This window comes from Hakea prostrata, chromosome 10 (assembly GCF_041222555.1).
Source record: "Hakea prostrata isolate BN-2017 chromosome 10, UWA_Hpros_2, whole genome shotgun sequence".
NCBI classification, from domain to species: Eukaryota; Viridiplantae; Streptophyta; class Magnoliopsida; order Proteales; family Proteaceae; genus Hakea; species Hakea prostrata.
The window spans coordinates 1,849,441-1,876,222 of NC_142609.1; the positions used below are offsets into that span (position 1 = coordinate 1,849,441).

The 26,782-nt window shown below is 36.8% G+C and overlaps 1 protein-coding gene and 1 pseudogene across 2 annotated transcripts; both read left to right on the forward strand.

The window, feature by feature from the left end:
- The first annotated feature begins 218 nt into the window (after nt 1-218).
- Nucleotides 219-1,955, forward strand: LOC149001402 (AAA-ATPase At3g50940 pseudogene; annotated as a pseudogene).
- Nucleotides 1,956-22,159: 20,204 nt separating this feature from the next.
- On the forward strand, nt 22,160-24,517 carry LOC149001403 (homeobox-leucine zipper protein HAT14-like). Of its 2 annotated transcripts, none has more exons than XM_089136933.1 (4): nt 22,160-22,505; nt 22,662-23,023; nt 23,116-23,210; nt 23,300-24,517. In XM_089136933.1, the coding sequence occupies exons 1-4, from the start codon at nt 22,199-22,201 to the stop codon at nt 23,712-23,714; spliced, it is 1,179 nt and encodes a 392-aa protein (XP_088993059.1). In that variant the 5' UTR covers nt 22,160-22,198; the 3' UTR covers nt 23,715-24,517. The 2 variants fall into 2 exon arrangements, with proteins under 2 accessions (XP_088993059.1, XP_088993060.1); XM_089136934.1 differs by having other exon boundaries at nt 23,131-23,210; nt 23,300-24,515.
- Nucleotides 24,518-26,782: the final 2,265 nt, after the last annotated feature.

Genomic DNA, 26,782 nt, shown 5'->3' on the forward strand with positions numbered 1-26,782 from the left:
AAATGTCAAATTCAATATTCTACTACCCAAGGGACACGCTCGTCAAAATAATATATCCCAACCATTAGCAGGAAAAATCTGTTGAAGTCATAAATTGAGTTATGAGCAAGTTCCATGCACTCTAGCTCTTTTCTCTTCACTATAAAGGTAGAAGGTGCACTACAAGTGATTTTCACATCAATATTTCTGTGATCACCAAATCGTCAAAAGAGAAAAAGATGAATGTATCTTCCATTAACATGCCCTCTACAAGAACAATGCTGTCCATGGCAGCCTCTGTGGCAGCTTCAGCCATGCTCGTCCGTAGCATAATGCAGGACTTCGTACCTCATGAGGTCCAAGATTATTTCTTCTCTGGCATTCGGAGACTCATCAATCCTTTCTCTTCCCAAATGACCATCATAATGGAGGAGATTGATGACCTCACAAACAATCAAGTCTATGAAGCTGCAGAGATCTACTTGGGCAACAAGACCTCCCCCAACACCCAAATACTAAGAATTAGCAAATCCGAGAAGGAGAAGAACCTCAAGGTTGCCATGGGAAGAAAGGAAGAGATTGTTGATATCTTCGATGGTATTCAATTCAAATGGAGATTGGTTTGTACCCCAGTGGAATCCAATAATTACCCCAACCCACAAGACCTCAATTCCTCCTTCCAATCTGAAATCCGGTCATTCGAGCTCTATTTTCACAAGAAACACAAAAGACAAGGTGTTGCTATCTTACTTTCCTTACATATTAGAGCAATCCAAGTACATGAAAGAAGAGATTAAGACAGTGAAGCTCTTCACTGTGAACTTTCGTAATTACAACATGAAAGATGCATGGAGTTCCATAAACTTGGATCACCCTGCAACTTTTGATACATTGGCGATGGATGTGGAGCTCAAGCAGATGTTAATGGAAGATCTGGAGATGTTTGTCCGAAGAAGAGAGTTCTATAGGAGAGTTGGAAAGGCTTGGAAGCGTGGGTACCTCTTATATGGTCCTCCAGGCACGGGCAAGTCAAGCTTGGTTGCTGCCATGGCCAATTACCTCAATTTGATTGACATCTATGACTTGGAGTTGACTAATCTTCCCAACAACGCAGCTCTTAGAAGATTGCTGATAGCAACAACAAACCGTTCCATTTTGGTTGTGGAAGATATTGATTGCACGGTCGACTTGCAAGATCGGAAGCAGGCTAATGCTAGAGCTACACATTTTAATATGTTTGATCAGGGCAAACAGGTTTGTCTAGCTAGCTAGCTCACAGTGATACTTTTATCATTATTTTCTTTCTCAACATGAGTAGAAATTAGTGTTCCATTCACACTTCTCAACCATATAATACAGGCAGAACCCACATCTGAATGCTAACAAAATAAATTAGATGTGAGGTCACTTTTAATATGTAGTGAAGAGGTGTAAGGGAGCACAAGCCTCTACCCTGACAGATTGAGGATCCAAACTGGTAATTACTATGGTAGTTTGTACATAAATGTTTTTCATGATTCTTTGGACTCTAATTTCCACTTGCATGATCACAGATTACCTTATCAGGGTTTTTAAATTTTATTGATGGCTTATGGTCAAGTTGCGGGGATGAACGGATCATTGTGTTCACAACCAACCACAAAGATCGATTAGACGAAGCATTACTCCGCCCTGGTCGCATGGACATGCATATTCACATGTCTTACTGCACTCCTAGTGGGTTCACCATCCTTGCCTCCAATTATCTACAGATCCATGATCACCCACTCTTCAAGGAGATTAAGGAGCTAATAGAGAAAGTAGAGGTCACTCCTGCAATGGTTGCTGAGGAGCTCATGAAAAAAGCAAATCCTGAAGTTGCACTTAAAAACCTCCTTGAATTCTTACAGTCCAAGAAGGTGGAATGTGAAAGAACAAAGATTGTTGTTGGAGCCCAAAATAGAGAACCCTCAGACCAACAAGAATGGAAACTCTAAAAGTGGGGCATTAGATAAACATATTTTGAAAATTTTCCACTGAATTTTGAAACTTCCTCTTTGACCCTCTTTTCATGTTTGAAATATTAGTATTTGGGCCCTCGATTGGAAAAAATTTTTAACAATAAAGATAATTGGCAAAAAAGTTCATCGTATTTTGTGTGAAATGTCAGTCCTTGGCCTCTCCCATTGTTAAATCTTAACTTCGCCCCTCGACTTAGTGGATAGCAATTGAGCAGGTGGTTTAATCCAATGTCCACCTTGCTTTGTCCCTGACTGCTTGGATTTTCCCTTTTTTCGGTCATGCAACTACTAACTATAAGACCATCAGATCCGCACCATGTATACAAAGTTTGATTCAGCTTTAATAAAAAAGGTGGAGTATATTCTAGACCTGTAAACGAATCGGATTTGGCTCGGATACACCACTATCCAAATTCGAATCCGAATCCAGTAGAAATTTAGAGAAGGCATTCGAATTCGAATCCGGAACTTTATCGGATATCTGATAATAATACGATTCGATAAACTATTCGATTATTGATTGGTGATTGTCATTTTTTTGTATTTTTTATACTTTACTCTAACCGAATAGTTTCCTGTTTTCAACTATCCAATTATCGATTATCATCCATTTTTAGAGAAAAAAAAATGCTAAATACTTTACTCTATCCGGATAAATTTTTATCCGGATACTATCCGATCCAATAAGTAATTTTTTCTGAATTCGAATCCAATTGCTTAGCGGACGGATATGGATATTTTTCGGTAAGAAAAATTCCAGATATGGACACCCTTAAACGAATACGAATGAGATTCAGGGGGATTTCGACTATCCATTTACAAGTCTAATATCTGTGCGAAACTCTCTCTTTTCTTTCTTTCTTTCTTTCTTTTTTTTTTTTTTTTTTTTTTTTTTTTTTTCTAATCCTATCATACTCTTGGTGATTCTGGATGAGGGATTGTTGGGTTTGGGAAGTGGCGGAGCCACTAAGGAACTGGGGGGCCATGCTCTCCTCCACCGGATTTTTCAGATTTTGCTATAATTCCTTAAATGTCTTTATTTTTTATGTTAATTCTTTAATTTTTTCACTTTTTTCTCTTCTCACATGTGAAATATCACTATTTGGCCCCCTTCAATATTGAGAACAATTTTAAATGTAAAATAATGGGTATAAATGTCATCCCTAGTTAAAAACTAACTCTCCAATCCTTATTTATTTTCCCCTCTCTTCTCTCTCACATCTTTTCTTCCTATTTATTCTCTTCTTTTTTTATAAAGCATGACTTTAAAGTTGTTCGTATGGTACAATTGAAATATTTGTAACTAAACAAGCTCAAACAAACACAATGTGGACAGTATTTTTTTTATTTTTTTTTTGGTACAAAGGGGCTTAATTATTAAGCCGGGAGATGGGGATAATTAATACACCTTAGCGAGAGTTGAACCATGACCTTTTCACCAAGATGTGTTGGTTTCAACCATTAGAACAGTATTAATTTAGATCAAACTTCATGTCTTCTTCTTCCTTTAAAAACAGTTAATCTACTACTCGCCTAGAATATGACTTTATCAATCAAAGGTAGACGAGGTGAACGCGAATCTAATTATAAGCCCCAATCTACTCTACTACAACCCAAACATGAGGTTGGGTTGGTTGGGTTGGGCTCAATTCCGGTCCTTCAGCTTCACTAACCAACCTGATGCCCACCCATAAAGATAGATTTTTGTGTCTAAAATTTCTATCCAGGGTAGGCCCAACACAGCCTGACAGACTCCTCTTTCTCTTTTCTAGCCTAAAATTTCATATTGCATGAAGCCCATGGGCCATAGTGGCAGGCCCAACATGCCCTCCTGGTCTTAGGGCATAGGGCACTGCCCTACACCTGCACAAGGCGTAGGGCAGTAAGCAGAGCAGATTTGAAATGATTGGTCACCCAAAAGATTATGATTGACTACACACAGAAGGCGTGTGTCCCAAGCCATTTCTCACCAAGCAAAAGCAAAAACAGCAAAAGAATTTATTGTAAATTGATTGGACCTCAGTTTCTTTAATAATTTCTATATTTAGCACAGGAATGTCGATAATAATTTCTGAAAGCCTGGTGGGTGACAATATCAAAGCTCTGCTCTTAATTGTTGCCATATTCATGTACTTTAAATGAACACTACTTGAATAGGTGAATGTCTCATCCTATTTATTGCGTCTTCATCAACCAAATAGACTTTATTATATAATATAGCTCTTCCCCCTCCACATCTCCACACCCACATTTAATGGACAAGGCAAGCCCAAGGTGGGCCTGAGAGAAATAAATAATATGAGAGAGTTTGGAGAAATGAAGAGAAGACCATAGATCCTACATCCACCCACCAAAAGAGGATTTAATTAGGATCTATTATCTTTCATGATTGAGGAAAAACATCTTTTGTTTTGTAGAGCAGTGCATGTATATGTTAAATAACTCGTTGAAAAAAAAAAAAAAATTAAACAAGGCTATTTTGAAATTTTCAAATAATAGAGGATTTTTTTTACCCCTAAGATAGAGGCCTGTGTTCTTCTAATACTTTTTTACCATAAAATAAAAGTGGGATATACCTCTAAGTACTGATAAAATGAATCAAATATGACTTTTAATGGGTTCTCTCGTAATATGTGATGAAGAGGTGTGAAGGGAATACAGACCTCTATCGTGACAAAAACTCGAGAAAAAGTGGGTGTGGTCTAGTGGTCTCCAGCTCACTTTTATGTGGTATGGGATTGTGATGCGTCCAAAATCTGCTCAACCCTTAGATCACGTAAGAATGACTTACAAAACAATCGTCAGATGTGACCCGACCGTGGGGGTCGGGAGTCCACCTCCGATGGATAAGTCAGTTGATGAACTGATCACAAAAGCTCTAACTAGATGCAGAGCGAAAGTAAGAATACGATAATTGGGAATACGATTCAGATACCTTCTTCGTACGTTGGTGATGTCTTATATAAAGTTTATATTTGAATCCCACTCGTTGAATTTGTACGTGCCTTCTTCTGATGACCGTCAGATCCAGATGATTAGACCCGTTAGTGGGGTAACGGATAACTTTCTCTAATCGTACAATCTTGATGCTATGGTCGTGGCTGTTATCCAGACTAGCACAATCTTCCGTTCTGCGAGAGTCGATAACCATCACTTTGACCAGTTATACGTCTCAGGAATCTCGGACTCGTGCATATCTGCTGATAGCCTATGTTTCTTACTGAACACGCTATCTCTGAACCCGATTGATACGAGTCTGAATCGATCGATTCTATAAAGTACTTGCACTGACGGTTTCCAAGACTGACTAGCACTTGCATGAACTCGAAATTTCAAATATTGCGGACTGTAATAAATGATGAACCATGATACACGTTTGATGGCCCTGGCGTGAGAGATTCGTTTTTGACTTTGTATAGCTTTTAACGGCAAGAGTGTCAATTCTGTAATATTTCCTGAACGAGTGTAGCTCAGAGTTGGGCATTCAATGATTAAAATGGCAATAATGAATCCATTTTTGTGTTCATATAAATGCATGCATGCATGCGCTCCTGGCTCACATTTGTCTCCTCTTCTGTCTTCTTCTCACCATTTCTCGTGTCATCATCATTGTCTTGTGATTTTTATTAAAGCCATTAACGCTCTACACCTACCCAAACTCAACCGTTGATTTTGGAAATCTCACTAAAATCTCTACCATTGTTTTTCTGGGCAAGAATAATAGTAAATTTGGAAATGATGAAGAATAAGATAACGATGAAGAAGATGATGATGATGGGGTGCATGATAAGTGCCTAATCATACTGTCTTTTCTCTTCTGGTCTCATCTTTGGTTTGCAGCTTTTGCAGTTATGGATTTATATTTATAGTGGGCATTGGATTCAATAATAATTGGCTGAACCCTTCTGTGTCTCCACTTTGTCATACTCTCCCTATTTTAAATTACCTAATTTGCAATAATCAAAAGGATAGAAAGCAAGGAAGACAAGTTCATATAAACGACAACCCATGGTGAAATCCTCTTATATATGATGATGATATCAGCAAAAATTTAATACCAGTGTTATATATTCTGGGTTTGTCAAGTATCATGGGTCAGATTGATTGTTTTTTGTTCTGTCCATTTGCTTGCAATAATACTCTTTTAAGTTATTGGATTCTGTCAAACCCTACTGGCCATCAAAGTATCAAGGTAAAATAAGATAGCAAAAGGTTGGGTATGGTACAAGTGGTTCATCTTTCTCTTCCCACTTGTAAAGGATAAAGATTTCTCTTCTGGGAGCCAAGAGAGATATGCATGATGGAATGTATGATTTTTTCTTCTTCCAAAACCAAAACTTAGATCGGTTTGGTAGGTAGATTAGCATGTAGGGGTCAAACATTTCTCAAAGCAAAAACTTGATAATAGATGATTATATGCTTCTTACCAGAAAAGACGAAGTGATTAGTTGTCGTGAAAGCCATCATCTTGAAATGCAAAAGAGGGGTATATAGAGCTATTTTTCACCCACCTCGCGATGGTGGGTGAATTTTGGCAGGGGGTAGAGGGGAAGGTGGGAATGGTGGTCGCCGACAGGGAGAGGTAGAAAGAGATTTCTGACGCAGTGTAGGAAGAAAACGAGTTCCTTTCACCTAAGGGTTGGGTTGGGATGATAATTTAGTCATGAGTCATGACATCCCTCATTAGTACATTAGGATCATTCAAATTATTTAACAAAATATCTAAGAGTGAAGAAAGTAATGCTGGAATTGGTTAGAATTGGAGAAATCAATGATTTTTCTTAGACGAAAAGCACACAATGGTCCCCCATTACTGCTAACCACGTGTACAGGGAGGCTCACAAGTGAACAATAATAAAAGTAGATTTAAAAGTGGGACCTATTACTAGTAAGGTCTCTATACTCTGTGATTGAAAGTCTCAAAATTACACTTTGTGCTTCTCATAAAAGGAGACGAGAATTCATCGGAATTTCATCCCCACTGAAGTGGGTCATTAGTAAAAAAAAAGAAAAAATACTCTTAAATTTTTTTCATTTAGTATTTACTACACGATGAAAGAGGCAAGGGAGAATGAATGATTGGTGAATGTATCTATCAATCAATCAATGAAGAGCAAAGCAATGGTTGTTAGCAGGAGGGTGAGGGGTAGGGAAAAAGCTGAGGGGACCTTATTAGCAATCAATCATTACTCCTGCTGTGTTGTCTCCTTCTCCACCGGCATCTGTGCCCTCCTCACTCGCTCATCATCCCTCCCCCAATAATAACTTCATAACCATTAAAACGTACTCACCACTCACCAATCTCTCTCTCTCTTCCTTCAGGCTTCAGGGACTCAGGGAGCCGCAGCAAGCTGCAGATACCTGCTATCATCCTCGCGCCCCACGCCCCCAACGTCCCCACTCCCCCACAGCTCTCTTCTTTGCAGCCTTGCAGTTGCAGGCAGGAGAAGGCCTCAACGCTGCGGCTGCTGCTGCTGCTGCTGAAGCCAAACGCTTCTTTTCACGTACCTGCGTTTAATTTCTAGTTTTCTACGCACTGCACATCTGGTGCACGCCACCGGGCCCAGCACAGTCTGGCTGACCCCCACACCCACACAGCTAACAACCTAAATTAATGTGTTTTTATGTTTTCCATTAGTGGGTGGAGGTGGAACTGTATGGAAGTGGAACCTATCATTAATAACAACAACAACAACATTGTTATATATCCACAGATGACCACAATAATTGCATTACTTAGATCTCTTCTTCTCCAAAACTTTCTTTTCTTTTCCTCAAATTTCTTCTCAAAGGAATAAAGTGTTAGGTATGACAAAAATGAGTTAATTAGTATTGTTGTTATTGGATTTTTTTTTTTATAAAATGTATAGTGGAGTGGAAGAATCATAACAATAATGCAATATTAGGATAAAAGATTCAAACTTAAGAAAGAACATAAGTAAAAATATCGAATGGAAGGATAGTCGTTTAAGTCTAACATGATCAAGTCTTTATATAGTTAGCTCATATATGGTTGGCTGATTTGGCTCATACACATATTGGCTCTGGCTAGAAGATCTTTAGGCCACACTACTATTGCAGAGTTTTTTTATATCTAGATCAACTTGTCATTGAATTTTGTTGAAACATCATTTAAGATGGCAAATTGTTTTAATCATTTGTAGACCAATGATATGATGGGACAGCTTAGTTGAATCCTTACTAATTTAATCCTCAACTTGGCTTTTCAAAGCTCTAAGGACTGTATTAGCTTCCCCCCCCCCCACCACAGAGAAAAGAAAAAAAAAAGTTTATCTTAGAAGAATAATAAGATCTTCGAAATATGAAATATGTAAAGCGACAACTTGGGATTGTGGATTATCTTATTGCCTTCTTGTTAGGGTTAGGATGAGGGTCAAGATCAAGGCTGTGACTAATTGTTTGATGTCACTCAACCCTGCGAGAAGAGGTTATGGTTAGGCTAAGATATTCAAGGTCAACATCAAGGTTTCAAAAGGCGTTGGCCCAACCCGACCTGTTGTAATCCTAATCTCTATCGATTTGTAATGAAATCTTAAGCTCTAAGTACAAGGTAGTGGTTTAATCATATGCTTAATTGGTTGGCTAAGACCAATCAAATATTATAATTGACAAATAACCAGTCATCTATAAACCAATTACCACTTCTCTTTATTTTTCTCACAAGAATGTTCAAAATAATTTTTCAAAGCCAAGTGCATCATAAGATCCATAGACCTCCTATTTATTGTCATCATGAACTATGGAGAAGCTCTTGAATGTCGTTCCTATTTAATGTCTTTGTCAAACAGATAGAACTTGCAATACCTTCTCTCCATTCACCTTACATTTCTACCCAAAAAAAAATCACCTCACCATTAATTAAGGAGGACAAACTAAAATAAATTTATGTATGGGTCACACTAGAGTCGCTCCTTGAGTTAGTGTTGGGCAATAATGAGTCTATCAAAAAGAACAGTAACTTAAGCAATAAATGAGGAGCCATGATACATGCTTGATAGCCTTTCTTTAATAATTTGGGCACTTACCTAAATGGGTAAATGTAAACAATTCATAAGTTAAATTTGAGAGTTCACTAGGGTAAGTAAAGAATAAAACCTCAATTAGAATGTGCAAGAAAAATTATGAATTGACAAAAAAAAATGGGGAAGAACTAGGTAATCATCAGCCAGTTTAGATTCTACTTTTTAAAAGTTAAATGGAGTGATGATGATCAATCATGGTGATTATGTAGTCCTTGAAGTCCAAGAAGCCACATGTAAAAATTAGGTCAATCAAAAGTTGGAGAAAAGAGATCCAATGTTCTAAAGTTTTTTTCTTTTTTGAAGTTGTCATAAGATGATATTCTTTTCTTTCTTTTTTTGGTAAAGAGTAATTTCATTCAAAAGAGGGACATGGATTACACAAGAAATCCTGGTTACAAAGATCCAAGAGCCAAGTGTCGGAACAATGCCAAATTGTCCTACATGCCATGGACAAGGCATTCCGTGATAGAGAATCTGCAACACTATTTGCAGCTCTACAAACATGCCCAAAAAAAATGTGAACAAAGTTTTCCTTTAAAGACCAAATATCCTCGATGATGCTACGGATTTCTAGAGGGGGTTTGGAGTTGGACTCCACCAAAAAAACCCATCAAGTTTGAGCAATTGGTCTCGATGAAGACATTATCATAGCCATCCTGAGTAAGCTTCCACATGCCATCTCGGATTGCTAATACTTCTCCCGTCAAATCTCTACCAAAAGTTGTGAATTTTTTATAGACAACATGCGCACAAGGACTTGCAACGGGAGATAGTATGATCAAGAGAAATATGGCTGTGGATCCAAGTTGCAGGCAACGTGGTATGGAGTGTGAATCAGCTGATCATGTCCTCTTTGAATGTCAATTTGCTCGTGCAATATGGTTCGCCAACAGCATTTCTTTCCTTGTTCCAAGTAGTGAACCAAAACTACATTTAATCCTTAAAGATTGGAACAAGAAATGCTTTACTTCCAAGGTACATCGGGCTGAAACCTTCACCTTATTTTCTTTCATTTGCTGGTCCATATGGTTGGTACGCAATGAGATGTTGTTTGGGACTGTTACCCTCTTACCAATGGAATGGCTGAGTTTTTGAATTTTACAGGGTTTTGTGTTGGTTTTACCTATCCTTGGTTTTTTTTTTGCTTGATTTAATGTATTTTAAAATCTGTTGATTTTGTTGCAGATTCCTTGATTAGGGTGACTCGGTCGATTGAACTCCCATCTGTTTAGATCATACAAATTCATGTTTTTTTGGTGCATAAGGGTTTATATATATTATATATATATATATATATATATATATATATAACGTGGGGATATTACATATTGATATACCATCAGACAAAATAGATCCACGACCTCTTTACTAAGAAATGTTGATCATTATCAACTGAAGCCTGTAACTGTACCACATAAATTCATGTCCGACGTGACTTTATAGATGTCGAAGCCTGCAGTTGTAATTAATAGCTCCTTAAGCAATCATCTTTTTTCTATCAAATGTTTAAAACAAAACAGAAAAATACCATGATCATATCCAAGGTTTAAAGTATCCCATAATACTATACGATACTTACCAATACATATCCATATTTGACCTAACTGATACAATACATCTCGATACTTCTCTCCATTGAATTACACTAAAATACATTAGCTATACAATACTTGATATATGACAATACGTCTCTTAAAATCACCTGACCGATACGATACTCCATATCCATACCTTAAACCTTGTTCATATCTATATTTTAATATAAAAAAAGAGATAAACACTTGTACTAAATTACTACATCATTCTATTTTATCTTTATCATTCTATTTTATCTTCTACATTGTGATCCAAACATAGTCTTAGAGACCAAGAAGCATTCAGCATCAAATGACGGCAAGAAATTGGGCGTGAAATATGCAGAAAGGCATGATCTTCTATTATCTCATCTGTTCTTGCCCAACCCCACCCTTTTATAGGTGTAGGGTCCACCCCCCATCTCATATGTCAGCCAGTTCTGACAGTCAATCAAGGTCATGTGATCATAATAAATTTGATAATCATTCTAATAACCTAATCAAAACTCATTTCTTGACACAATCATTATGTTTGTAATAATTATTCTTCTTTGGATCTCATTCCATCTTTACATTCATATCTTCTTCTTCTTCCCCTCCTGTCTCCTTCTCATCCCCACAACATCATTCTTTGTCTTGTGGTCTCTTTTATACTTGTGTATATATGAAAACACTCTCTCATTACATCTTATATTAAGAAAAAAAGAAAATATTCATGACACATCAATGTGTTTTATTTTGAACAACCACATAAATGTTAGTTTAAAAAATATCATCTAATGTATGGCTGAGGATATCTTGATAGATAACTTCATTAATGGGTATCATATAATATATATCAATACTTATCCAAAGTTGTTAGGTAGTATTGCAAAGGGAAGCCAAAAATATAAAAGAATATTGTCTAGTTCAATGCAATTCATTCAATCTTTTTCAATATCGGTCTATATGGGTTAGTACATGAGAGATGTATTATTTACTCAATTTACTAATTGAGAGAGGTTTGATGTTAGGATTTAGATAATTCGCATTGACTTGGATCGAGATCGAGCAGTCCTGAAACTGATATATTTTAAGCATATAGGGTTTTCTATGTTAACTCTAATCGTTTCTGATCTTGACTAACGAAAACTAATGTAATTCTTTAAATATAATATTTATATTTAAAAAAATTACTAGTGCAAGTGAATAATAGAGGAGGAGGATGACGAAAATGATGAAAGACCTAATCATAGCATTAGCATGGAAAAGTCGTCTCTTTTTTTTCTTTTCCTTTTTTGTTTTTCAAATTTATTTTTCTGTTCTTATGTTCTTATCTTTCCTTGAAACTTTTTGCAGTTATGGATTGAATTATTGTGGCATTGCATTTAATAATAATTGAATTTTATCTTTTTATGTCTCAACTTCTTTATACTATATTTTATTTGTAATCATAAAGAATGATAGGGGAGAAAAAGAATGGTAAACAACAAATCATGATAATGAAATCTTGTTCTGCTTATGACGTCAGCAAACCGCAACACCTGTGAATTGCTCGTTGGTAGTTATTATGGACCTCTCATCTAATCTGGTCCACATAATTACTCATCTCTCACCTTCTTCTTTAAACCTAACTATTGTGTGTGGATACAATAATTCCACAAAATAAAACCCTACTAGAAAAAGATAAAATTTTGAAAAAGAAATCGATCACCACCTCTTTTGACTATCATTTTAAGCTATAAAGTGAAAATTGAACATCTCACCTAAATCTTTTGTTGTGTTTGGTTTAAGATCTAATGTGAGTTTCTTTTTTTTCTTTAAATTTTGTTGTAAAGCAAATTGGATTGGTGTTGATTCGAATAAATTGGCCATGAGAATAGAAAAAAGTAAGTTGATCAACGAAATGCAAAATCTAGTCATGGTGTCCCTTGAATGAGAGAAAAGACATTTCGATATCTTTGCTGAATGGAAAATTTTTGTTACCATCTTTTGCATTATTGATGAGTCTAGATTAGGAAAGTTTTCTCTCTAAAGCTACATCTTATACTTCTTTTAAAACAAAATAAACTATATATTTTTGGTCATGGAAATCAAAATCATTGATGTTTGAATGATTAATTTATCTATACAAAATGTCACAAGAATCCAAACCAAACAACTACAAAATTTCATTCTAAGTGAGGCAGGTAAATCCATCAGAAAAATTATATATGAGATTTTTACCACATCTTTTCTTGTGAAAGATTAAAATATGTTATCTAAAATGTTGAAGTTGATAATCCAGTTAGGTAATTGTGTTAGATGATCTAAACCACCAGTTGTTTCACCAGTTTTTTCAGTAATTGGAGAGGATCCATGGTTTTCTATAATATCTATAATAGCTACATGAATTGCTTAAAATGATAAATTAAGGCAAGTAGTCTTTTCATTTCTTTTGACTTTCTTCATTAATTATTTTACTCAGTTTCAACTCTTCACTTTCTTGTCATTTCATTCATCTTTCATGGAAATATCCAAACCAAACCACTCATGTTATTTGTCTTCCAACAATTTTTAAGCACAAAAACATTTAGGGTTTTCACTTTCTTTCTTTTTTTAATATATTATAATGCTTTAATTAGGTAATCCTTTCTTATAGATGGAATGATCAACCATTCTAAAACATAGGTAAAACTCAAATAACGTATGATCAAGTAAAAGTCAACTACGTATCTTTTAATTTTCACAATACAAGAGAATATAATTAAACTTTCACAAAGTCAATTCTCATATGTGTATAATGTGAATGAAAAACCTCCAATTAGTAGGAGTGCTTGCAATATAAAAGATGTTTAAGTTTCTTCGGTTAAAATCTCCTCTTTTTGTTTTTGATAATGTTAAAATCTCATTTTCCAATCAACTATTTTGATAAAAGATACCTAATTATTGATAGTCCATGGAAAAAAAAAATACAATTTGACTTTTGAATTGCTCTGATAGAAGACTTTTTTTTTTTTTTTTAATTCTATTATGTATGTTGAATTAGTTTAATTTTAGGTTGGACATGAAAATAAAAGTTATTTTAGTATGTCTGAGTGGAGAAAATTTTTCATTGATGTAGTTGGGGATTTTTTTGTTTTGTCAATGATATTCAACATTTTGAAGGTGGAAGATTATTTCTAAGTTTTGCAGTCCTTGCACAACCACGAAGCTAATAAGAGTTCATACAAGAGTTGAAATTTACAAGTAGTTTTCTTCATTTCTTGTGTGTTTTCTATACACAAGACTTCTTCATTTCAAATATTCAAGACAGTCAAGTCATGATATATCTTGATATTTTTCTCAATATTTAAGAACCCACTTGAACTAAAAGTGAACAAGACATATAACCATTCTTTGATTCAATCAAAAGATATAATGTTGGTTTGTCAATGAAGTAGGATTTTGACCAAGAAAAAAGAAAACCCATTAGAATAATTTTTCATTTTGTTATATTTATATGATTAAATTATTCAAACGTGGACTTGACATATTAGGTCTCTTGCACGATTATATTAATCAAATAGATTCATTGGATTCACTACAAGACATGCAGACAATAATAATCTTTTATATGTAAAGAAATCTAGCCTATAGTTCCTTTCCAATTAACTCAAAATTTAATCTTTCCATGATTATAATAATTACCACAAAATCATATTATAAGTTTTAATTCTAATGCATCTAGAATCTGTTCAGCCTTAGGATCTATGAAGATAACCTGCAAAATAGGGTTAGACGTGGCCTGACTGTGGGGGTTGGGAGGCCACTTCCGAAGGCTAAGTCAGTTGTTGAACTGATCACACGACTCTAGCTAATTGTAGAGTATAATTTGAATATGAGTATAAGGGAAATGAGTCAGATTCCTCTGGAGAGAGTAAGTCACTCGTTTATATAGATTTTACCTTCAATTCTCAACCGTGAGATGGGTTCATGATCTTCTCAGGTGACCGTCTGATCGTAAGGTTCTTCCCTAGGTATTTGGGGGCTTGATTAGTTTCAAATCTTGACACGATTCCCTCTCCGCCTCCATGGTTACTTCCTATAACCTAGCTGTGTATCCTGTAAGATTCGAGCTGTCGTTCGTGGTTTATAACTGTAATGTGGCGCCCTCTTATACGAACGTGTGAATTAGGTTAAGACAGGTCTAATCATGGTCCAACCGGGATGAACCGGTTTGATGGGTTTGGTATAATTTTATCCGTATCAAATCCTTTTTTAAACACCTAATTAGGAAAAAATTATTGTTAATAAAACTTGCTTGGCATGCGTTTTTCTTGTGCATGAGTTCATTGTCGGTGCATTGAAAATTTTGAAAAATTATACAAACAGAAAAAAATGTTTTATTTCAAAATTATATTTTAATATTTTACATGGTCAGGGGTAAGACCGTCTATTCAAAGAGAAGGTGTGAAATGAGATCGGGCGTTTGACAGGAATCGTCTCGTTGTGGTGAGTTGGCAACCACATAATAGACTAGGTAGGTAGGTACGGGTGAAGATGACAGAAAAAGAAAATATAAGGTGGAGATTGTATGATTAGGATGGAATTTTATAGATCATGTAGTCATCATCATGTCTTATGTATATCATCATGTACCATATATGACATATTATCATTATTATTTTATTAAAAAAATTGAAAAAGAAAAGAATTCAATCAAGATCGCAATAATTGCGATTCCTTGTTTGGAGTGAGTTTGGCAGGAGGAGGATGAGGAGGAGGAGGAGGAGAAGTGGAGCAAGAAAGAAAAGAAGTGGGTCCCACGTAAACAAGAAAGGAGCGGCCTCTTTGCTAATCATTATTCCTGCGGTTGTTGTCTCCTTCCCCTCTCTCTCTCTCTCTCTCTCTCTACACAGAGTTGGCCGCAACCGCAGGGATTCCTCGCGCCCCTCGCTCCCCAGTGGGCCCCACCGTCTCTTTGTGTGTGTCTCTGTGTCTGTTTGTTTTCTCTGCTTCTTCCTCTTGATTCGATCATGTAAACATGGAGGAAGAATTTATACACCCGAGGAGAAGGAAAAACAAAAAAAACAAGATCATACGCGGAAGGGACCCACCTAATCTCCTCTGTAGGGGGGTTGTGGGTCCCACATGACTACTGAGCGCTTTTAATGTCTGCATATATATATATATATACTATAGAGAGAGAGAGAGGTGCGCACGCCACCCTACACCGGCCAAATCCACGGAAGAGACGAGTGACGACGACGCAACAGTTGCAAAACTAAAAAACCTAGGAGGACCCTACCCTTGACTTTGACTTATTGCCAGATTCCCTTCTCTCTCTTCTTTCTCTTTCTCTTTCTCTTTCTCTTTCTCACTCATTTAATGATTTAACAGTTTGGGGAAGGGAGCATTTAAAAACCAAATCAAATCCCCAAGATTCTCTTCCAGTCTTCCAGTCTTCTCTTTTTATGTCTCAAATCTCAATCTTCTTCCTCTTCCTCCCCTCCAGTGTCTCGCCTGTCAAAAGCTCCACAAAAGTCACGCATGTCTGTTCACATCGCTGGGTCAGGCGGCCCAGGCCTTTTACTACTTGAATTTACCGGATTACCCTTTTTCCTCTTCCACACACTCCTCTCCGTGACCATGCTTCATACGACCATCATACGAAATACTTCGGTGCGTCGGATGGAAATCTCAGTCAAGGTTTTGATTTCGACCATTAAAATTTTTAAATTTTGAATTCGATGGATCAAAATCTCGCTTAACCATCATGCGCATTAAATAATACATATGACTGCCAATGATGGGTTAGTAAAGCTGTTAAAGGCCCAACCTCTCTAGGGGAGGTCTTAGGTTCGCACTCATTCGGCAGCATTAATTATATAAAAGCTCCATTGAAGATGTAATTGTGGTGCACGTAAGCTGGCCCGGATGGGCCTCATATTAAAATAAATAAATAATAATAATACACATGACTGAAGCAATTTCGTCCCCTCCTCATTGTTCGCTAGGACTAATCCGTCACCACACCTCGCCTGTTCGCTAGGACTAATTCCTCACCACACCTTGCCTGCAACGTATGTACGCAAATTGCATTGGCACTCCAAAATGGAGGTCTTAAAGCACTGACACCTTACTTTATGTTTGAAAAACACAAACCCCAAAATTAAATTTTTATTGGACACATTAGTCCAACTTGTCACTGAAAACCATTAAGTAATTGTTCATTATAAGAATTTTTTGGAATTGAAAGAAAATAAACAGTGATTTATCAATTTTCAGTGACAAATTGGACTAATGTGTGTTGTAAATATGTTTAAAACTTATTTTATATAAATATTTGTTTTAATTGTATATTTTATCCATGGTTTTATTTAGTCCCACATCGGGTTGAGAGGATTTGATTATGGTTTATATATAGTAAGGGCCTGTGTATTATTAATTTGCATAAATCCTGTTGTGACCCTGTCATGATTATATAGATATATATATATATATATTAATATTACGTGGAGACGCCATTAGAGAGGCACTCTCCAGTAGGGAGGTCAGCTGGATAGGTACCTTCTTGAAGGAAGTTGAGCTGAAAGGTACCCTCAATAAAGAGAGATGACCTTACCCTTTCACCCACAGCCTTTAGAGCTCTATATAAAGCCATTTCTGAGTTCATTCTAAGCACTGAATTTCCTCCTCTTTCTGTCTCTCTCTCCCTCTCTCCCTGTTGTTATTTTGTCAAGCAGTGAACATTACCTGATACACCTGAAGTAACCCTTCTGGGGTGCAATTTTAAAGGTTGGGTTGACTGATATTTGGGTGAAGACACTGTAGAACCCGTATTGCACAAATCAGGGTGTCTAAATACCTTAAAGAAAATACCTCTGGTATTTGCAGATTCCTCAACAACGTTTCAACAATGTGTCCAATAAAAATAAAATTTTGAGGTCTTCGTGTTTTGCAAACATAAAGTGGAGTGTCAGTGCTTTAAGGGCTTCATTTTGGGGTACGGATGTAATTGACTCAAATATTTATACACTAATCAATGCTTCTAAGTAAGAGGTCAAAGTCCAAATCCCTTCAACACTAGCCAGTAGGGGTAAAATCTTGTCTTATATTTAAATTATATGTAATGGCAAGTCTTCAAAGGATGTGGTCAAGAGTTCACGTATCCTTAATTTCAAAAAACAACAAAAGCATATGCTATATTTATATACTATAAAAGAATTCTTTTTTGTCATCATCAAACCCGACATAGCTAATAGAGCCTACAAACCAAGAGAGAGAAGGAATCAATACCTCTTAATGAAGAAATTAGGGTTTAATTCTCCCAGATGGTCATGTATGAGATTTTGAATGAAGAGTTTTGATTTAATCCTAATTGCATATAGGTATGCATTCACGAGAATCTAATGAAGTCAAAGCCCTGAAATCTGTGCTAATAAAAGAAAATATAATCACGGATCACCTCATTAGAACTTTAGTCTCAATAAATCCTCCACTGTCAAATTTCAATGATGATTTATTTCTATTCTATGGGTTGGTCTGTTTTCATTTTTGCTTTTATGTAACCACCAACCTTATCTCTTAGCCCTTTTTTTTTTTTCTAATCAATCAAACAATGAATGTGAGGTTCCCAATAATCAAGCAACAAATCTTTTCCAATAGTTCCACCACCACCCAAAAAAGAAAAATATATTCTACCAGAACTAACGGCTGCATGTTGGGTCTGTCGGTCTTGCTTAAAAGACAATATCAATGCATTTTAGCAACATTTTTATTTTTCAAATGCTGGAATTATTACTTGTAATGTTGTTGGAGCCCAAATCCTTCACTTGTCGCGGTAAACTTTTGAGCTCATCGTGCATTTTTCTATCATACATTAAGGCTGCGTTTGTTTGTAAAGGTGGGGTGAGAAAAAAAAAATATGTAGGCCCCATGTGTAGTGGGGTGAGAGAGAAGAAAGGAAAGGAAAAGAAATGAAAAGATTTTGTGGAAAAGTGATACTGTTGGGTCTTACTTTTTTATTTTTTCAAACTTTTCTATAAAATCCCACCAAATTTGTAGGGTTTAAAATGACTTGGGGTGGGAAAGTTAGGCTGCCACATCAGTAGACAAGTTCCCTTTATTCAAGGAAGCTTGTTTCTCGCTTTCCCACCCTAAGCAACCAAACAATCTACAATTTTGAGATTTAAGAAAAAAGTAAGAAATTTATACTTTTTTCAAAAATTTTCCCACCTCACTTTTATTCCAACAAACAAACGCAGCCTAAGGGTAAACCCACTTTTGAATATTAACAAAGTAAATTAGAGATACGATTCTCAATAGGTCACATAAATCTGGACGGATGTGAAGAGAGTACAAACTTCTAATTTGATTGATAAAAGATTAAGACTAATTTTATTATTATATTATTATTTTATTTCATCTTAGGTTTTCAAGATGATAAGGAAAAATGAGGCTATATAAGACAACAAAACTAATATGACACCAAATAAATCAATAAGGTGACACCAAGATGCCTTGACCAAAGAATGACAATATTACCTAGCCGTCGCCTTGATAACTATGAATTTTCACAATAAAAAAATTGATGAAAAATGTTCAATTTAATGATTATAATTTAAATATTTTAATCAAAAAAATATATAGCTGAACAATTGTGTAAATAAATTATACCATTAAATCTAAACCGCACGATCCATATTTAATCTTACTAAATTTAATGGAAAGGTTTTTAGGACTTCAATCAAACAATTTACACGGCCGTTCAGCGACCACTTCCCAAAATTTTAAGGTAGTTCTGGAAATTAATTATCATAAGTAAAGTGAAAAGTTTAGGTGAAGGGATTGCCATGGAGGAGGCCCTATGCTAGAGGTTTCAATGCCTAGTATAGCCTCTTTTCTCCTTATGGCTGAAGCTCAGGTTCTTAGGACTGCTCTCCTCCACTCTTTAGGTGAAGGGATTCATTAAGCCATCTTTGAGGTAGACTGCATGAATCTTTTTCTCCTTGTTCAGGACAGGAATGAGTTCCCTCATTCGCTATCCAGCCCATAATCCAGGATATCCATCACCTAAGCCAGTACTTTGGATCGTGTTTGTTCTCTAATATTTTTAGGGGCATCAACCATGTGGCCGATGCCTTAGCCCGAGGCCTTTTTGTTGGCGAACTCTACGAATTGGCTCATTTACTTTCCTTGGTTACAGTCTCTTTGTATCTCAGTGTCCTTGGCTTTGCGGTCTTGATAAATTATCTTTCTATCAAAAAATTAAAAAATAAAGCGAAAAGTTAAACTTATCTTAAATTATCACCAAAAGAAGTTATCTTAAGTTTCTTCTAAATTAAAAAATATATATATATATGGTAAATTAAAATTTATATTTATAACCATGCAAGGCGAAGGGTCAAGGGTGGGAGTGGGTGGACTTTTAGTGGTGGGTTTTGGTCACTTTCCACACAGCCTCACATTTCACGCCTCTCTCATGGTCATGGGCCCACCACACCATGCCCCGATGGGCCCCGCCCTCTCTCTCTCTGCTTTTTTGGTACAGTTTCGAAACAACTATGTATCATTAAAGTTGTTTCGATGAGTTCAATAATTGCAATGATCCCAAAAGCGTGACATGTGTGACGTCATCACCCTCATCTTACATTTCCGGTTCCCGTCACCGGCTATCCCAAGTCACCCGGTCACCGCATATATTCTCTCCCCCTCGTAAGGCGTAACTTGAACGGCAAAAGTGGGGTCGTATCCATATCCAAGTTTCTGGGTCAAAAGCTCGTGCGATGCTATGCTGTGCTGCTCATCCCAGTCTCTTCTCATTTAAGTCCTTTCCTTTTTAACACTTTTGTTTACTCTTTAAACTTATTTTCCAAAATGTCCCCTCTTAACACGTGTTCCAACTATTGTTATTCTACAATGGGTGCGAAACTGCTTCACTCATCGGCTAAACTGCACGCACCGTGCAGTCTATAGTTCACATCGAAACTTGTGGTTGAGACAAAATCTCGAATACTTGTTATCTCTTCGTTTTGCATGAATAATATTTTATTGATAATGTTTTAATTGATAAACGAGTTGATGAATTTTGTCTCAAGGACAAGTTTCAATCTGAGCCGTAGGCTGCACGATACGCACAACATCCAACTAAAGCTCCTATGAGTGGGGATGAATCTAAACCATCCATAATCAAAGGTACTCAACTATAAGTATAGTTCTATGCTCCTCATGCACTCCTCCATGGTACATTAAGGGTGGAGTCCACACCTAAGTGTTGATAAAATGAATTAGACATGAGATTTTTTATGGGTTTCGAGTAGAACCCTTATAATATATGGTAGAGAGATGTAAATGCAGCACAGACCTCAAAAGTGTCTAGAATGTAACCCAAGCTTGCCATTTGGGTTGAAAATTTTGAATTAAGATCGATATGCACTGATTGTAGCCAACAAGATTTAATTGATACTTATTCAAATAGGACCCATTTCTAATGTGTGATGAAAAAATATCATTGGAAACAAAGGAAGGGATAGAGGATCCAGAATCTTATATCTCTTACCCCACCCCACTCTGTCACTCTTTTTTTTTTGGATATGAGGTTCATCCGGGCCAATTACGGGCACCACGATTACATCTTCAAGGGAGCTTTTATAATTAATGCTGTCAAATGGGTGCGAACCTAAGACCTCCCTTAGAGAGGTTGGGCCTTTAACCGCTTTACTAACCTCTCATTGACCGCACTGCCACTCTTGCTTGGTAGCTACACCAAGAAAGTGTTTTCACTTTAGGAGGGACGATTGTGACCGTTCGATCGAAACAAAAATTAAACGAAAATCACTCAGAATCCTGGAAATGAAAGATCTACGCAATAAATCTTCATCGTTAACCGTATCTAATTGGGATATCATAGCTAGCTGTAAGGCGCAGTGTAGAGTCACCACTCACCTGTTAATAGTAATTCATGTGTATTCTGTGCACACACTACACGCTAGCAGCATGGAAAAAAGGCTGGGGGTTGACGTGGTACTGTGGTAGTTACATATTTATTATTGAATACTAAATAATTACAAGAAGTTCCGAAAAAAAACAAATTAATAATAAAAGTGTTTCTTAAAATCATTTTGGGTGGAGAAATGGAGAAATAATTCTCCTTCCGGGGCTTCAGAAACCCGGTTCGAAGAACCGGAATCGATCAGCCATAAATCCCAAAAGGCTCTGGAATTCAATTAACCCAAACCGGTTCCGCTACCGACACCTTAAAATAACCCTAGTGTCCGTACAAGGAGAATATTAGTTTTAGTTCATACGGATCCAAAAAAAGACCGAATCCATTTTAAATTCCTGTCTCCCTATTCTTTTATAATTCCACATAAATAATTAAAATTTTGGGGAATTCCCATGTTTTATAATTGTTTTTCTTAAATATTCAGAAAAGGATCTCACGTGTGATTGTGTCAACCTGGGTTTGTCGGTCAAACTTGGATCGCATAAAGGGCAAAAGAAAAGATTGTGATTTAATAATTTTTAATAGTTAAATGATATATAATAATAAAAGATCGGATAGAATCTCTATAAAGACTCTTTTGAGTCCTTTTACCAATCCAAAATCTTTCTCCTTCAAGCAGCAGTGAGATAGAGAGAGAGAGAGAGAGAGAGAACGATGGAGTTGGGTCTGAGCTTAGGAGAAGCTTCAAAGCCATTTCCATTCATGGAGAAAGTTGCAGCTCCAAGGATGAACGCCACTGGTCAAGGTTTAGGGTTTTGCATGGGCTTACAAGTTGTTAATGGAAGGGAAGGAAACATAGAAGGTGATCGAAGAGATGGAGGAGACAGAGAAACAGAGAGAGAAGAGAGAAGGGTTTCTGCAGATCCACCCTTGCAGCTTGATCTTCTTCCTCCTGGGCCTGTTTCTCGTAACCCACCTTCGTCTACCGATTTGGTGGTGTTTTCATGGCCAACTGAAAACGGTTAGTATGATAGAGAGAGAGAGAGAGAGAAAAGCATTCATTGAGCTTTTAGTAAAGTAAAAGGGAAAAAGAGAGAAAAGGGAAAAAAAATCTATTTGGGTCTTCTTTAATGGTGATTTTGGGAGATGGGTTTTGATGGGTTTGGCTCTGTTGCAGGGAATTCGGAAGCGGGGTCTTCTGGTCACTTGGGGGTGCCGCCGGCCAGGGGATTTGACGTGAATCTGGCGCCGTCGGCGGAGGAAGCAGATGATGGAGCAGCAGTTTCTTCACCCAACAGCACCGTTTCGTCTTTCCAGATGGATTTCTCCATGTTCAGAGGAGGTAGCAGCAGCAACGGCAAAAGAGATCACCCAGAAACCACACTGGCTTCCATGAATGATGCTGAAGCGAATGAAAGAGCTTCGTCAAGAGCAAGTGACGAGGAAGAGAATGGCTTAACTCGCAAGAAACTCAGACTCTCCAAGGAACAGTCAGCTTTCCTGGAAGAAAGCTTCAAAGAACATAACACTCTCAACCCTGTAAGTAGTGAGTTATGTCTCAAAACAAATCAAACAAACGATCTAAAAAAAAAAAATCTTCTTTTTCTTGTTGTTCTAACATTTTCTTTAAGTCTAAAATGCTGCAGAAACAAAAGCTTGCTCTTGCAAAACAACTAAATCTTCTACCTCGTCAAGTGGAAGTTTGGTTTCAGAACAGGAGAGCCAGGTATCTGTTTCTCTTTCATTATTTAAGTTTTCTTCTTTGATTTCGTTTTGGGGTTTTTTTCCTGATGAAAATCAAATTGAAAAACGCAGGACGAAGCTTAAGCAGACAGAAGTAGACTGCGAGTATCTCAAGAGGTACTGTGAGACACTGACAGAAGAGAACAGGAGATTACAGAAAGAGCTGCAAGAACTCAGAGCCTTGAAGACTTCTCATCCCTTTTACATGCAACTTCCGGCGACCACTCTCACTATGTGCCCATCATGCGAGCGAGTAGCCACCACTACCACCACCCCCCATTCTACCTCCGCAGCTTCTGCAACCACCACCAAAACCAACAGCTGCACCACCACCACTACCACCACCATCGACGCCACTGCAACTGCCACACATACCATTCCATCTCCGATGACCCCAACTCCCAAAACTACCTCAACGTTATCTCTCACAAAACCCAGATTTTATCCCTTCTCTAACGCTCATGCCCACCAATCCCCTGCTTCCTGAATCCCACCAGTGGTAGTTTCTTGATGTGGGTTCTTGACCTCTTAGGTCTGACTTGTATATATTTCAACTTTGAGAATTTTCTTGTGGATTTTAATTTTCTTGAATAGTTAAGTTAGGGGTTTGTCTTATTCAGGGGAAATAGATGATGGAGCAGGGTGTTTTTGATACCTACTTAGTTATGGGTTTTTTTGGGGGAAAGATTAGGTTTCAGTGACAGACAGAAACAGAGAGAAGAAGAACTAGATCAACATATACAGCAGAGTACTTATTTTTTGGTTCGATTTGAATCTTTCCTGCCTTTGTATTACAAGTTTGAACAGGAAAAATTACAGGAAATTCTTATTAATCCGATTTCAATCCAGTGTTTGATGTTTCTTTCAGCTGCTTCAGTTCTTTGTTCATGGGAAGGGGCGAACCGTTGAATTGAAAAACTGTCTTAACAGTAAATTGCAGAGGGGACCAAATACTTGTCTGGTTCTCGGAGTCCAAAGACTCTCAAATCCAAAGGTTTCTTGCGAAACATTTAATCCTTTGGATGACTTTGATTTCAAGAATCTAAGCCCTCTGTTTTTTGACATTTTCTAAAGAATGAAGGTCATTGCATATGTCATGGTTCTTGATTTTTAATTTGAAAAACTAAATCACATAATCATGTATGAAGAAGACATGATTGATGACGGAACAAAAGATACAAAATATTATATGAGTTTGTGTTGATGATGGGTTATAATAATGCCGACCATTGGAGGACTTCTTGATGCTTCTGTGCCTAACTTAATTGTCTGCGTCTTAAGTGGTGAATAAAAGGAGAAAAGATATGGTTTTGAGATAAGCATGTCAACCAATAATTTGTCCTTTTGAGGTTTGATACAGAGGATACGATTGTTCTTTACATGTGGAGATCAAAACATGTCTATCTTTGTTGATGCAAGTATGCATCTCTCCCATCTTTATCAATCAATCTTAATGGAAAGAGAAGTTTTTTTGAAAATGGATAATTACCCAAAACGCAATTGCTTTTTCTTCAATCCCAATGAGTGGATATGGACCATTCCATCTTTTCTGGACTGTTTGTTTGTTCATTTTTTCTCTTCATATCTTCTTTTTCACAACTTTGTCAAAGATTGTGATTGATCTATTCAAATGGGTTCATAGCTATATTCATCTTAATCTAGTGAATTTGGTGCCTTTCCACACAAAGTGAGTTCCCTTGCCCCCACCCATTAACTTGCAGAGCTTTATTTGGTTTTGTGACTGATCCAGACCAGATGCTTGAACTAAGCCACAGTAAGGGTTAAGAAAAATATGCTGGAACCTACCAGGAAAGCTAGTGGAGTTTATTAGCTTTAGGGAGAAGATTACAGCATGACGCCAATCAAATAAGAGTTGAAAGTGGAATGTGATACTTAAAAAATATATTTCATTGCAATCATCTCTTTTGTGTTGATTGATACCTTTACTAGTATGTCAAAGAGGGAGGTTTCACTTTCTATCTAGTATTATTTGGAACACAAAACCTTACATATCAACATTCCCATTCCTTTACTGTGTGTAGAATCGGATTCTATGGTAACTAATAGAATGAACTAAATCTATAGTTGCTACTTCCTAGAAGTTGCTATAAAACTAGTCCTTATTGAGCTTGGATCCTCCCTTGAGAGAAAAAAAAAAATTTCAATTCTTATGGTTGGATGCTTGATACATGTACAATCTAAAACAAAATCCTATTTTTTAAGAAATTTCTAAAAATAAAGAAATCTAAATCTTCTCTTCCAGTTCTTGAGAAAGAAGGTTTTAGTTTTTCAATTCGACACGTATTAAGTATTCAACTATGTCGATTGGAAATTTTCTTCTCCCTAAGGGTAGACGATCTAGACTCGTCCTTATCAGGGTCATAAACTTTTTTCTCGGTTGTTTAAGTCTAGTCCATGGAGTAATGGAGGTTTGCCTCTAAGAGAGAATATTGAAAATTTATTATTAAAATGTAAATTTTTAGATGTAGTGCTATTTTCTAAAGATACTCAAGTTTGGAATTTGACATTTATGGTGAAATCCCAAAGATGGGAAGGAGTTGTGATAGTAGCAGCTAGTGGACCCGAAGGGGGTCACTATTAACTGAAGAAGGAAAATAAAATGGTGATGATGAGAGAGAAGGAAGCATGCCAAGGAAAAGTGAGTGTGTGAAATGAATGAAAAGGTCAGTTGGGAATGAGGGGAAGCCAAAGGGTGCCATCTTCCACACGCAATAGACAATGATTGGGGTTGAGAGGTAAAAACAGCATGATAGTAGGAATTGAGAAGGAGATGATGATGGAGAAACAAGAGGAGAAGAGACCACTTGAAAGGAGTTGAAAACTTGAAACTGATGAAGCTTTTTTGACTTTGTCTATCAACTATATATATTTCCTCTATCCTTCCCTTCCAAGTAATCAAAACCCAAAAAATGAGTGAAAAGGAAAGGACGAGAAAGTAAAAGAAAGGAACCCTATGAAAAATAGTTTTGATTGAACTTTCTTTTTGCAAATTTTCTTTAAAAGAAAAAGATTTGGACTTTCCAGGGGGAAAAGAGAAGAAGAAAGATGAAGAGATTAGATTTTGGTTGTTAGGTAAGGTTTATCAATGATGGAGTGCTTACAATTGTGATTACGATATTAGAATGTTGACTGAATAAGGTGGAGATATGTTGGTTGTTTACAATCTTAAGAGGTCCCTACTGTGATTATATGCTGAAACATGCTCCCTTTTCAATTCCTGTGGCTGAGTCTTCACGTCACTTCCTTTGACTTCTACCTCCCCAGCCACCACTCTTTCCTACTTATTTCCCCTTACATACTTCCATAGTTCCATGCATGCTGACACAGAGAGAGAGAGAGAGAGAGAGAGAGAGAGAGAGAGAGAGAGAGAGAGAGAGAGAGAGAGAGAGAGAGAGAGAGAGAGAGAGAGAGAGAGAGAGAGAGAGAGAGAGAGAGAGAGAGAGAGAGCTCTTGCATGTTTTGACTTCCACCCAGGTTTTGGAAATATTTCTTGTCAAACCAATCACACAGAGAGAGAGAGAGAGAGGCATATAC

What these genes read in the sequence shown, in the direction of transcription:
- LOC149001403 (XM_089136933.1), top strand. Translation starts at nt 22,199, where the DNA reads ATGGAGTTGGGTCTGAGCTTAGGAGAAGCTTCAAAGCCATTTCCATTC. An exon ending in AACATAACACTCTCAACCCT is followed by an intron (nt 23,024 to 23,115) that starts GTAAGTAGTGAG and finishes ATTTTCTTTAAG; the next exon opens with TCTAAAATGCTGCAGAAACA. An exon ending in TTTCAGAACAGGAGAGCCAG is followed by an intron (nt 23,211 to 23,299) that starts GTATCTGTTTCT and finishes TGAAAAACGCAG; the next exon opens with GACGAAGCTTAAGCAGACAG.